This window comes from Bubalus bubalis, chromosome 4 (genome assembly GCF_019923935.1).
Source record: "Bubalus bubalis isolate 160015118507 breed Murrah chromosome 4, NDDB_SH_1, whole genome shotgun sequence".
Lineage (NCBI taxonomy): Eukaryota > Metazoa > Chordata > Mammalia > Artiodactyla > Bovidae > Bubalus > Bubalus bubalis.
In genome coordinates, this window is record NC_059160.1 from 52699283 (window position 1) to 52713034 (window position 13752).

Below are 13752 nucleotides of genomic sequence, written 5' to 3' on the forward strand. Positions count from 1 at the left end.
TCTTAAGATACCATAGAATATTTTCTCAATAAAATAAGACTGGATTATTTGTAAAGTTACAAAAACACCATAAAACAAAGTGCTTGCAGTTTGCAAAGCAAGTTCAAAGTCATGGCCTGGGAAGTGGGCAGGTTAGGCATGAGCAAACCCATCACAGAAAGGGTGGGTGTTGCTAGCGGCCCAAGCAGGAAGCAGAAGGGCTGGGACGGAGCCCAGGTCCCCTGACTGAGTTCCACTCCGCCCCTGCACCCCGCTGCTGGTCCACCCGTGCACAGATGGGACTTACCTGTGCACGTTATTCCGTCTCCTTCATAGTTCAGGTTACATTCGCATGTGTTGTTGTTCTTACAGGTGGCATGAGCAGAACAAGGAGGCGTGCACACGGGAGGCAAAGCTGCAAAGAAGGAAGTCATAATTCATCTCCCACTGTGATGTGAAGCGTTGGGATCCAGCTAAGGCATCTTCCGAGACACCATCTGGCTGCCCCTGTGTTTCTAAAGTGCCCCCTTACAGCTGCAAGATGGGTCGTAATGGGGTGATTTACTAAGGTCCCTCCCAGCCTGGGATTCTGAGATTCCAGAATTATTCTTTTGTATTAAGACTTTATTTCTGCCATGTTATCCAGATCAAAATGCAAAGATGTTAACTTTAGGGGAAACCAATGAAAACTTTATACCTCAAAGTCTGACATGAAGGATGAATTTTGCAGACTAGCTCTTTGGCCCTGAGAACATGGGGTTCCAGAAGAGATGGTTAAATTGGAACAGAAATTCCAGGGTCTTCTTCGTTGTTGTCTCCAGCTCTTTGTGATGTCATGGACTGCAGCACGCCAGGCTTCCATGTCCTTCACTATCTCCCGGGGTTTCCTTAAACACATATCTATTGAGTGGGTGATGCTAGTCAACCATTTCATCCTCTGTCACCGCCTTTTCCTCCTGCCTTCAGTATTTCCCAGCATCAGTATCTTTTCCAGTGAGTCAGCTCTTCATATCAGGTGGCCAAAGTATTAGAGCTTCAGCTCCAGCTCAGTCCTTCCAATGAATATTCAGGACTGATTTCCTTTAAGACTGACTGGTTTGGTCTCCTTGCAGTCCAAGGGGCTCTCAAGAGTCTTCTCCAACACCACAGCTCAAAAGCATCAATTCTTTGGCATTCAGCCTTCTTTATGGCCCAACTCTCACATCCATACATGACTACTGGAAAAACCACTCTTTGACAATACAGACCTTTGTTGGCAAAGTAATATCTCTGCTTTTTAACATGCTAAGTTGGTCATAGCTTTTCTTCCAAGGAGCAAGCATCTTTTAATTTCATGGCTGCAGTCACCATCTGCAGTGATTTTGGAGCCCAAGAAAATAAAGTCTCTCACTGTTTCCATTGTTTCCCCATCTCTTTGCCATGAAGTGATGGGAGTGGATGCCATGATCTTCATCTTTTGAATGTTGAGTTTTAAGCCAACTTCATCACTCTCTTCTTTCACCTCCATCAAGAGGTTCTTTAGTTCTTCTTTGCTTTCTGCCATAAGGGTGTATCATCTGTGTATCTGAGGTTATTGATACTTCTCCCGGCAATCTTGATTCCTGCTTGTGCTTCATTCAGCCCAGCATTTTGCCTGATATACTCTGCATAGAAGTTAAATAAGCAGGGTGACAGTATACAGCCTTGACTTACTCCTTTCCCGATTTGGGAACCAGTCCATTGTTTCATGTCTGATTCTAACTGTTGCTTCCTGACCTGCATACAGATTTCTCAGGAGGCAGGTAAGATGGTCTGGTATTCCTATCTCTTTAAGAAATTTCCAGTTTGTTGTGATCCACACAGTCAAAGGCATTAGTGTAGTCAATGAAGCAGAAGTAGATATTTTTCTGGAATTCTCTTATTTTTCTATGCTCCAATGGATGTTGGCAATTCTAACTCTGGTTCCTCTGCCTTTTAAATCCAGCTTGAACATGTGGAATTTCAAGGGCCTTCTTAGGTACCACTAATCTGGGGCTGCAGTATCCAGAGGCAGCATGAAGCCATGGGATGCTTAGGAGAGAAGGAGGGGGAGGAGAGTGGAGGAAGAAGGGGGAGGGGGAGAAACAGGGAGGGAAGGAGGGGGAGGGGGAGGGGGAGGGACTGAAGTTATGAGGACTGCCAGGATTCTGGCACTTTGGGTTGCTGTTACTTAAAAGAAGAGCTCGGTTACACCCTTCTGCCCCCAGGGACGATGAAGTGACAACTTGATCATCAACCTTCACACCTTAGACCTTTTTACTGGAACATAGGGCTCAGGGTGCAAGGGAGAACTCAGAAAACTGACAGCTCAGTAAGGATCGAGGTCATGACAAAGATGACGGTAACTGATGATGATACTGGCAGCTAGTGTTCCTGAGTGCCCACATGCACTGGTGCTCCAAACCCATGACCCTGACCCTCACAACCATCCTTCCCTACAAGCTGTGCAAGAGGCTCTCTGTTTACGGACGAGTATATCAAGATTCCGAGAGGGTGGCTTTGCTGAGGCCATTTGTCTAGTACGTAGCAGAGTTCAGGGTCAGATCCTGGCCTCCACGGAATACTGTATTTTCCACGAAACCCTCCAACTCTGCGTCCACACACAACCAGACCTGGGCAGTGATCCTGAGGGACCATTCCTTCCCAACAGTCCTTTGCTTGAGGTGGGTCCTTCCATGACTGACAGGACTGCAGGCTGGTTTCCTGGGTTTGAGTTCAACCTTTTCATCTCGTTTCCTCCGGGTACCCAGACCTCCTGACCCCGGGGCCGCATAGCCATCTTTCCTCATGGATAAGTGAACCCCTGCTCAGCTGTTTTTTTCAGATGTCGCTCAGACCCCCACCCTCAGTCGGCTGCTCTTGGCAAGGTCTGCTGCAGCGAGGGGCTGCTGGCAGCCGATCACCCTCAGAACAGACCTGTCTGGGTGTCACAGAAGCGGCCCGTCCACCCTGTCTCACAGATGCACTCTCCGGAGCCTGTGATCCCGTCATCGCACTGTCCATGGTCCGAGCAGCCACAAGCTGTAGAGCAAGTTGGAATGTGGTCAGTCAGCAGGGATCCGGGATTGAAGTCCAATCTGCCAGCTCACTGGCCATGTTCTGGCTGTGTGGTCAGAGTGGGAGGCCCCGTGCTTATTCACATTCATTCATTCAAACTTACAAAAAATAAACTTACTCAGTGGCTACCATGAGGCACAGGCTACCAGGCAATGAGGGTACAGCGGAAAACATAAGACATAAGGTCCCTATTCTCAGGGAGCTTACAGTCTAGGGGTAATGGGCTATTGAACATGTAATGATAAATACACTGAGTGTTGTAAATTACAGAAGTAGAGGGTGTCATGGGGTATGAAATAGAACAGAAAGGGAAGGGAACCTTATCTGGGCCTCCTAACAGAAATCCATTTAAAAGTCAAAGCTTCAAGAAACATTCCTTCTGCTTCTGACCACCTCCAGCACCAACACCTTAGCCCAAGGCACTGCCATCTCTCACCTGGATTGGGGCATTAGCGTCCCCAAAGCTGGCCCTTTTTTTGCTCCTGCTTACCCATGGTACTCTCTGCACAGGGCAGCTGGGGTGGCCCTTTCACAATCCTTCACTGGCCGCCACCGCACTTAGATGAGATGCTGAAGACCTGTCTCTGGCCAAGCAGCCCCCATATTATCTGGCCCCTGGCAACCTTCTGAGCCCATCTCTGTGTTCTCTCTCTCTTCTTTGCCCACTCTGCTCAGCTACCTCGGCCGCTTGGCTGGGCCTTGCATGCCGAAACTTGTCCTACCTCAGGGCCTTTGCACTTGCCTCTCTTCCCACAAAGTCATTCCTTTAGTCTGCACTGTCCCACAGGGCAGCCAGTCATCACACGTGGCTACTTAAATATAAACTAATTAAAATTAACAAAAATCAGTCCCTCAGTCACAGATTCTGTGTGTTCCATATCCACACATGGCTAGTGGCTTCCTCATGGCAGTTAGGTGGCATTTCCAGCATCACTGAAATTTGACTGGACAGAGCTATTATTGATATCTCCACACCTGGCCCCCTCATCTCTGCTAGGCCTCTACTCAAATATTTTGTGAGATGTTTTCTGGAGTAGTATTTCCTTTCTTTCTTGATCCCCTTCACCTGCTTCTTTCTCTTTGTACTTTTATGTCTATTTTTGTTTCTGTTATTTTCGTTTCTTCCCTTTGAGTGTAACTCCTTGAAAGCTGAGATTCTATCCCCTTCTCATACACTGTACCCCTACAATTTAGAACTATTCCTGGCTTTTGATCAAGTCACTTAGGCTCTTTGTGCCTCAGCTTCTCCATCTTCTAAGGAGAGATAATAATGGCTCCAACTTCGAAGGCTTGTTGTGAGGATGAGATGCTACAACATACCTGCCTGGCACATGGCAGGTACTCCATACACGTGAGCTATTGCTATTAGTAAAGACTCAGCATATACATGGTAGTCGAATGACTGAATGAGCATTGGTTGGTTACAGCTTGCCTGGGTGGCTGCTGGGGATGTGAATTTCAATTTTATGGATGAGGCTCTTTCAGCGGATGGAAATTGGGAAAATATCCAAGGAGGAAAAAGAGCAGGCAAATGGGAGGGTGGGAAAAAGAGGATGGATGCTTCTAGCTCAGGTGGATGGTATGCATCAGGGAAGGATGCACGCCCAGCTGATGACAGGCGAAAACTCAGTGGAAGGGATGCCACGTACGCTGACAGTCAGGCCCGAATCTCCCCGGCCAGCACAGCTCACATGCTGTCCCGTTGAAGCCGCTGTTGCATTGACACTGTCTGCTGGGCGAGTACGGATCCAGGCAGATACCCCGGTTATTACACGGGGTATCTGGGCCTCCAGGGCAGGCTGGAAGAGATGAAACAGCGGTGACTGAACAGTCTCCCCAGGCCCAGAGCAGCTCAGTGCCTTTGTAAATGTGCTGCTAACCTGACCTCAGCTGTGGGTTCTGTCCTCCATTAGTCTAAGAGGTCTGTTTTCCTGGGGACACATCCATATAGTGTCACTGGATGTTTAGGGTAAGCCACTGGCTGATAGTTTAAATGTATCTGATAGGACTGGAAGGGTGATGTATTGAACTGTGTGCTGTATTTGGGGGTCAGGAGACCTGGATTTGGCAAAGAAACTGCCTGCCAATGCAGGAGACATCAGAGACATGGGTTTGATCCCTGGGTCAGGACAATCCCCTGGAGGAGGAAATGGCAATGCATTCCAGTATTCTTGCCTGGAGAATCTCCAGGACAGGGGAGACTGGTGTGCTACACAGTCCATGGGGTTGCAAAGAGTCGGACACATTCGAAGTGACTGAGCACACACGTGGACCTGGGTTTGCTGGTCTGGGCTGAATAATGAACTTGCTCTGAGCTTCAGAGTTTTCTTAACTCTAGAGTTAAGATGATGATGATGTTAAGATGGTGATGATGATGCCCACTTGCCCTATTCCATGTTGTGACTATGAGGATCAAATGAGATACTGTAACCAGCAGCATTTGAAAATATAAAGCACTGAACAAACGTATGGGATGGCACCGACTTTGGTGAACAGTCTATGCTTTAGTGATGGAGAATGGACTGAAGGTTGAGTAATTGTGTAGACTCTCAGCCCGAAATTTTCTCAACTGGATCATGATAAATAAAGTACGGTGGTGATTTACTAAGTCGAGTTCAACTCTTTGCAACCCCATGTACTGTAGCCTGCCAGGCTCCTCTGTTCATGGGATTTCCCAGGCAAGAATACTGGAGTGGATTGCCATCTCCTTCTCCCAGGGATCTTCCCCCATCCAGGGATTGAGCCCATATCTTTTATGTCTGTATGCAGGTCAGGAAGCAACAGTTAGAACTGGACATGGAAAAACAGACTGGTTCCAAATAGGGAAAGAGTATGTCAAAGCTGTATATTGTCACCCTGCTTATTTAACTTATATGCAGAGTACATCATGAGAAACCTGGGCTGGATGAAGCACAAGCTAGAATCAAGATTGCCGGGAGAAATATCAATAACCTCAGATATGCAGATGACACCACCCTTATGGCAGAAAGTGAAGAGGAACTAAAAGCTTCTTGATGAAAGTGAAAGATGAGAGTTAAAAAGTTGGCTTAAAACTCAACATTCAGAAAACAAAGATCATGGCATCTGGTCCCATCACTTCATGGCAAACAGATGGGGAAACAGTGGAAACAGTGAGAGACTTTATTTTTTGGGGCTCCAAAACCAGTGCAGTTAGTGACTGCAGCCATGAAATTAAAAGACACTTGCTACTTGGAAGAAAAATTATGACCAACCTAGACAGCATATTAAAAGCAGAGACATTACTTTACCAACAAAGTTCCATCTAGTCAAAGCTATGGTTTTTCCAGTAGTCATGTATGGATGTGAGAGTTGGACTATAAAGAAAGTTGAGTGCTGAAGAATGGATGTTTTTGAACTGTGGTGTTGGAGAAGACTCTTGAGAGTCCCTTGGACAGCAAGGAGATCCAACCAGTCCATCCTAAAGGAAATCAGTCCTGAATATTCATTGGAAGGACTGATGTTGAAGCGTAAACTCCAATACTTTGGCCACCTGATGTGAAGAACTGACTCATTGGGAAAGACCCTGATGCTGGGAAAGACTGAAAGCAGGAGGAGAAGGGGACGACAGAGGATAAGATGGCTGGATGGCATCACGGACTCAATGGACATGAGTTTGAATAAACTCTGGGAGTTGGTGATGGACAGGCAGGCCTGGCATGCTGCAGTCCATGGGGTCGCAAAGAGTCGGACATGACTGAGTGACTGAACTGAACTGAACTCTTATGTCTCCTGTATAACAGATGGATTATTTACCACTGAGACACCAGGAAAGCCCATTGTACCTAAAATCATGGCTCCTGGAGACACAATGGGGGAACTTGGACTTGCTTCTTATTCAATGTGTACCTCCATTTTCTCATCTGTAAAATGGGGGTGACAATGGAAGCTGCTTCTTAGGGTTTGTTGAGAGGTTCAGATGTATTGCCATATATGGGAAATTGTTTTGTTCTTTGGTCTTTAAGTCGACTGACTAGACTATAGCCTGCCAGGCTTCTCTATCCATGGGATTTCACAGGCAAGAATACTGGAGTGGATTGCCATTTCCTTCTCCAGGGGATCGTCCTGACCCAGGGATCGAACCTGTGTCTCCTCCACTGGCAGGAAGATTCTTTACCACTGAGCCACCAGGGAAGCCCTGTATGGGAAGTAGCACTCAATAAATGTGTTCATTTAAAACAGTGCATGGTGGACAGGAAGTTCTATGGCATTTGTTATGCTGTTGCTGCTGCATTATTAGCTAGAAGTTGTATCTAGACCCAGGGGTTTCAGGAGCCCTTTCCTGAAAGGGCGAGGTTAGGGAGGAAGGGTGATGTTATACATCTTATAACAGGGGAGTTTTCAGGAAGTAGTGGCCCACACATACCACATTGATATAGCACCCTGCTGAGCTGGATGTCCTTAGATGCATTTAAACTAGTGTGCTTATCAGTATCATAGACTGGAATCAGTATCATTTCAAAAATAAAATATAGGGTTTCAAGCACCATGGGAAATGTCTTATTCTATAACATTAAGCAGAAAACACATGATTTACAACCTTTGTACAGCAGAATCTCAACTCTGTAAAAACCAAATATGATAAGAAAAAAAAAAATGGAGAAGGAAAGCTACACAACTCTTTAGAATAATTGCTTTTGGATCTTTTCTTAGTAGAATCATTAAGAACAATATACTCCCTTGCTTTCCCATCCCCACCTTCCACTTTATACTTCTGGTACTTTCAAATGCTCCATAGTGATTGTGCAATCACTTCAGAATCACAAGATAATAAGAGGCACTCTTACCCTGACAGTCTGGCCAGAAGTAGCCCTTGCAGCACTTGGGGAGCTGTATCACCAGAGTGCAAAGTTGTCTGCAGCCTTCCAGGTTCCTCTTGAAGGGCAAGTCATACAGACACTTCTGCTTCTGGCCCTAAAGGAAGAGATCCAACCATCCCTCCACCTTCCATCCCTGTACTTGGGCTCTTGGGCTCTAGTCTTCCCCCAGTGGAGGATCCTAGGTACTGCCCAAGTGGAAAATAGGCCTCAAATGGCCATGAGCCCTGTGCAGGGAATTCTTTTCTCAGGGGCATAGAGAGGCAAATGAATGGGGGAGGGGACAGAGGTGGAGTCCACGGAAAAAAGATTTTGCCCCATTTTAAGAAGAAGGACTTGGGGGCCTTTAGAGCTGTTTGCAAAAGATGAGTTTACCTGGGGAGGAAGTGGGGAAGAGGTAGATTTCTATCAGGAGAGAGGTCTGGCAAGCCCCCAAGATCATCAGTAGAGAGGGTATGGGGTTACAGTTCATTTTTGTAGGGGTGTTTCTGTTAGAGGGGTTACTAGTAGGGTAGAAAGAGCTTGACTTTGGAGTAAGTGCTTAAACCAATATTTAGTACTTACTATGTGCCAGGCTCTGTACCCACATTAGAAAACTTACTTTCCTAATAATCACACACAGAATTATTATTAGCTCCATGTGCAGGGGCAAAGGCATATAGATTAAGTGACTTGTCAAAGATCACCCACTGGAATTTGTCCCCATAATTGTGGACTCCGAATTTCATTGTCTTAACCATTACTCTTACATTGTATTTTAGGCTCTAATCCTAGCTTTGTTCCTTATAGCTGTGTGGTCTTGGGCTGATTGCTTACCCTCTCTGAGACTCATTTGTCATAAATTGTAGTAATATATTTTCCTGTATTATAATGGGAATAGGGGATAATGTCAAAATAAAGAGTCCAACACAGAGCCAGGGACATAAGCAGCAACCAACTAAAGGCAACTATTATTTTTATAATTAGCATTGTTTTTGTAACCCCTTCTAGGTCTTTAATCTCATGACTCTTCTAGATTTTAAAAGTGGGCTGACAGTTTCCCTGGGCTAAGAATGTTCATCTCTCATCCCAGTGGCCTAATTGTTGAAAGAAAGACATGAATTAGTTACATGCAGTTATAACACACCCACAGATGCACACAGATGCACACACACCCATACCTATAAGGAAACTGGGGTCTAATAAAGAAACAAAACTATCACTCTCCAAACATTATCACTGTGTTCATAGTTACCTTTGGTTTAGTCCACTTGGGGCAACTGGGAGTAAAGATACAGTTTCCACAATTCCCCTAGTATGCAAGAAAAGAAACACTTAAAAATCCAGAATATCAGGAAACAAAGCAAATGCCCCTGGTTAATGCTAAGATTATTTGACTAAGAACTTAATCTTGATTAAGATTCAAGCTATGATTAAGAATATAAAAACAAATGCACTGCAATTTTGCCATAGAGAATTCTGAAGGTCTGTCTTGGATCTCAGCTCCTTGGTTTAACTCTTTGAGGTGATAAGTTCCCTATTAGATGAAGGGGCAACAGGGCAGGGTCACATGGCACATGGCACAGCAGCCATGGGAAATGTGGATACAAGTATCAGTTCCCTTATAGATGAGCTGTGAAATTTTTGCGAATCACGTTCTTTGATCCTTAGTCTTCTAATATATAAAATAGGGATACTAATTCTTGCTATTGATTTTCAGGGGATTTGTGAAGAAAAATGATTAACTGAAAAAAAAAGTGTGTATATATACTTTGGAAGTTAAGAAGTTAACAACTGTTTTTTCATCTCTTACTTTGGCTGGTTGGTATTCTAGTAATTTAGGTATTTATTGAATGCCTATAAGTCACCTGGTATAGAAATCAACTGGTCACAGACTTTGCCATTTAAGTCACTTCATCTCTTTGAGACTCAATTTCCAAATTGACATAATGGAGTTGATGATCACTACTTCTATCATTGCATAGGGGTAAGATGGGCATTGAGCCAAATAGTAGGCTCAAGGGTCACACTCAATAAATGGTACTGCATGGATGAACGCGTGTGAAATGCACACGCGCCTCACACAGTTCAGGGCCCAGGACAGAGGCTCAACCAGTGTTAGTGCCTGAGCAAGCGAACGGAAGTATGGGCCGCATACATTAGATATTAGAACCATATGCCACGGTCATTTTGGTAGCCATACTCTGTCAAACATGGCAGTTTCACCTGGTTTATTCTGGCAGAGGCTCAAAAACTGCTTGTTGAATGGATAAGTGAATGACTGAGTGGATGGGTGGGTTTGAAAATGATTGGCAGAACAGGGCATACTGCTGGTCCCCAACAGCTGCTCACTTAATGGTGAGGGGATGAACGGGTGGGTGGATAAATGAGAATAGGCAAGGCCTGTACGGGACTGAGTAGATGCTTGTTGATGGTGAATCTGAAAAGCCCTGTCCTGTGGCCTCCTGATCCCCTGGTTCCCGTGTTCGCTGGGGACCAGCCCTCTGAGTCTTCACAGCAGGGTCCACGCCAGGTCACAAGGGCTGTTTGTTGGCCCAAGGGTCTCTTTCTACAGTAGTGTTTTCAGGACTGACCGAGACATCGAAAGTGGTAAAAGTGTCGCAACGGCCCCCCAGGGTGGGGTCAATCAGTAGACAGTCGATACCGTAGGCCACACCCAAGTCAAATAAGAGCTCCCGCTGCACAATTCTGCACGTTTGGCTGTTCAGGAAGAGGTCGCCCTGCGAGACAGGGAGAGAGAGAGGGTGAACAGTCAGTGATCCTCAGACTTCTCCTCTTCTCAGGCCATGAAATGTGGCCAGAATCTACCAGAGTCAGAAAGAACTGATACGTATTGATATAAATGTCTACATCACGAATGCTTAGAATGTATTATATCCAAGTACTGTTCTTTGTGCTTTACCTATGCAAGTTCCTTCAACCCTCACAGCCACCCTACAATGTGGCTACTATTGCTGGCATTCCCATTTGCAGATGAGGAAACTGAGGCAGTGAGTGGTTAGGTAACTCACCAAGGTCACACGATCAGTAAGTGGTGGTGTGGGTATTCACGCCCAGGCTGGCAGCCTCAGCCCCCCACTCCTGGCCACTCGGCAATACTGCTCCATCAAAGTAGAGATGGTAGTGGTGGGGGTGACAAGGTGGAGCAGATGTGGCCTGACCCTGGCTCAGGACAAACTTGGTTGACACGGCCACTTCACGGGCAGTTACCCAGTTTTCTTATTTAGTGCCAGCACCTAGCAAAGCTCCAGTACCACTTCCTTTCCAAAATATACAGTGACGGGCTTTAACCTTATAATGACAGCAACTTATTTTTCACATGCAGTAGGCATTTATGCTTTTGAATTGTAGTGCTGAGAAGATTCTTAAGAGTCCCTTGGACTGCAAGGGGATCAAACCAGTCAATCCTAAAGGAAATCAACCCTGAACATTCATTAGAAGGACTGATGCTGAAGCTGAAGCTCTAATATTTTGGCCACCTGATGCAAAGAGCCAACTCATTGGAAATACCCTGATGCTGGGAAAGATTGAGGGCACGAGAAGCGGGCAACAGAGGATGAGATGGTTGGATGGCATAATTGACACAATGAACACGAGTTTGAGCAAATTCTGGGAAATAGTGAAGGATAGAGGAGCCAAGCGTGCTGCAGTCCATGGGATCTCAAAGAGTCACACAACTTACTGACTGAACAACAAGACATTGTCCAAATCATGCTCTAGATACATTGTTCTGTTTAATTCTTGCAACAATCCTTGAGCATCCCTTCCTAAAGTCCACACAGCTAGTAAATTGAAGGATATATTCCCCACCCTCCCCGACACAGGAAGCAAAATGCTTTTAGAAAGTTCTATGCAAAGAAAAAGACAGCTCAATAGTGTTTGACAAGATCCACACAGTGTGATTCAGCGGAAAGAACACCAGAAAACTGTGAATCCCCGCACTTTCACTCTTGCACTATATGAGCCAGTCCCTAAACTTCACTGAGGTTTAATTGTTTTCACCAGGTGGATAGGATTAATGATTACATTGCATATGAAGTTTAACTAAATGGTACTCTGAATACAAAGTGCTCTGAAAGCCTTAGTAGCCCTCAGAATGCTGCTGCTAAGTCACTTCAGTCGTGTCCGACTCTGTGTGACTCCACAGACAGCAGCCACCAGGCTCCCCCGTCCCTGGGATTCTCCAGGCAAGAACACTGGAGTGGGGTGCCATTTTCTTCTCCAGTGCATGAAAGTGAAAAGTGAAAGTGAAGTCGCTCAGTTGTGTCCAACTCGTAGCGACCCCATGGACAGAGGAGCCTACCAAGCTCCTCTGTCCATGGGATTTTTCCCAGGCAAGAGTACTGGAGTGGGGTGCCATCGCCTTCTCCGAGCACTCAGGATGAACAGTTGACATTCTTCTTTTGATAAGTGTCCAGTTTCTATGGAGATAGTGTAGCTGATCTCAAGAGTATAAGTACATTGGGATAACTTTCCAGAAATTGGGATGTAAAGATGTTAACACTCTTTGGATTCAGGAACAAATTTAATGCCATTCCAATCCAATCATCAAGAGGGATTCTTGCTTGTCAGAAGATGTAAACAAAATGTTGTCTGAGACTTCTCTGAAGGCTCCTTGAAGGTAACCGACTCAGTTTGGAGGTAAATCACTTTTTCACTTTCTCCTGCCTAGAAAGTAAAAGTGATAGCTGGACCTCCAGCAGTCATGTTGGGCCTGGAGGTGACCTGAGGCTAGAAATGCATGCTACAGAGCAGAAAGACAGAAGGAGCTCCCTCCGTGAGCTATCATGCTAGCTCTGGATTGGCTACTTGCAGTTTTTTTTTTTTTTTTTTTAAAGAGAGCTAAACCCTTATATATTTAAGCCACTGTCATTTCCCATTAAATATAAGATACAGAATGTAGCTACTATTATCCCACCAAATCTACTTATCATGTGGAATTACAGGAAGGTAATATTGTTGGGAACTAGCCAAAGAAGGTGAAAATTGCAAAATTTCTCTCTGTTTGCTGATCTAGGTAGATATAGCCCAGAGCTGGTTCTGACTGCCAAGAGAGGGCTGGAGGGGAGGCTGCAGAGGGGCCAGGAAGGAAGGGAAAGGAATGACAGTGTTCTTTCTTGTTTCAGGGAAGTGTCTCACACCGGAAAATAAATCTTCTGAAAAATCAACCAGAAGCTACTTTCTACAAGTGTAAGGGGGGCTCCCTGACACCCGGTGAGGGCTTGGGCTGGCCAGGATTTATCAGGGTTTTCATATTCACTTATTCAGGGGATACAGTCATAAAAGCAGTGAGAGAAAGAACTTGCTGCCAATGTGGGAAAAAATGAAACATCTCCTGGAAGTGGCAATGGTTGGGGCATGCATTCTCTGCCCCTGCCCCTGCTCTGGGTGATAATACTCACGATGTCACTGCCAGCTCCACACTTCACACTCAGCTCAGAACCTTGCAGGGTCTTCCAGGGAGCAGATCTGGGGAGATCCACTGCCAAGACCTGTAGGAGTGATGGGATCACATTAATACCCTGAATCTGGGTTGAAGAAGGAGCTTTGCTAACAAACCAAATTTAGATACAAGTTTTTTTCTGAGTTCTAAATTCCAGCTTCAAAATGACAGTAGATAGAATCAAAAGGAAGAATAAGTATGGATGCTCTAAGAAGTTGGACTTTTTTTCTGTAGGAAAGTCTCCTCCGGCTTGTTTCAGTCACCCTTCTGAGAGGGTAACAGGCAGGAAGGCCAGGGGTCTCCAAATGGAGGAAATAGCCTGCAAGTGTCAGACATTTTTATCTCTCTTAAGAGGCAGGAGGAAACAAACTAGCAATATTTTTTTCCTTCTCTATACAAATTTAAAGAGAGGTTTCTCTT

General features: G+C 45.4%; 1 protein-coding gene across 2 annotated transcripts in view; it reads right to left on the reverse strand.

Annotated features, from left to right (window-relative positions):
- Positions 1 to 13752, reverse strand: part of STAB2 (stabilin 2) — a 168742-nt gene that overhangs the window by 23551 nt on the left and 131439 nt on the right. For both annotated transcript variants that reach the window (XM_045165397.1, XM_045165396.1), the window contains 7 exons: positions 13292 to 13381; positions 10463 to 10609; positions 9124 to 9180; positions 7860 to 7986; positions 4704 to 4853; positions 2914 to 3018; positions 287 to 394 (listed from right to left, as the gene is read on the reverse strand). In XM_045165397.1, coding sequence (XP_045021332.1) covers positions 287 to 394; positions 2914 to 3018; positions 4704 to 4853; positions 7860 to 7986; positions 9124 to 9180; positions 10463 to 10609; positions 13292 to 13381 — 784 coding nt within the window. The remainder of the gene's footprint in view (positions 1 to 286; positions 395 to 2913; positions 3019 to 4703; positions 4854 to 7859; positions 7987 to 9123; positions 9181 to 10462; positions 10610 to 13291; positions 13382 to 13752) is intronic.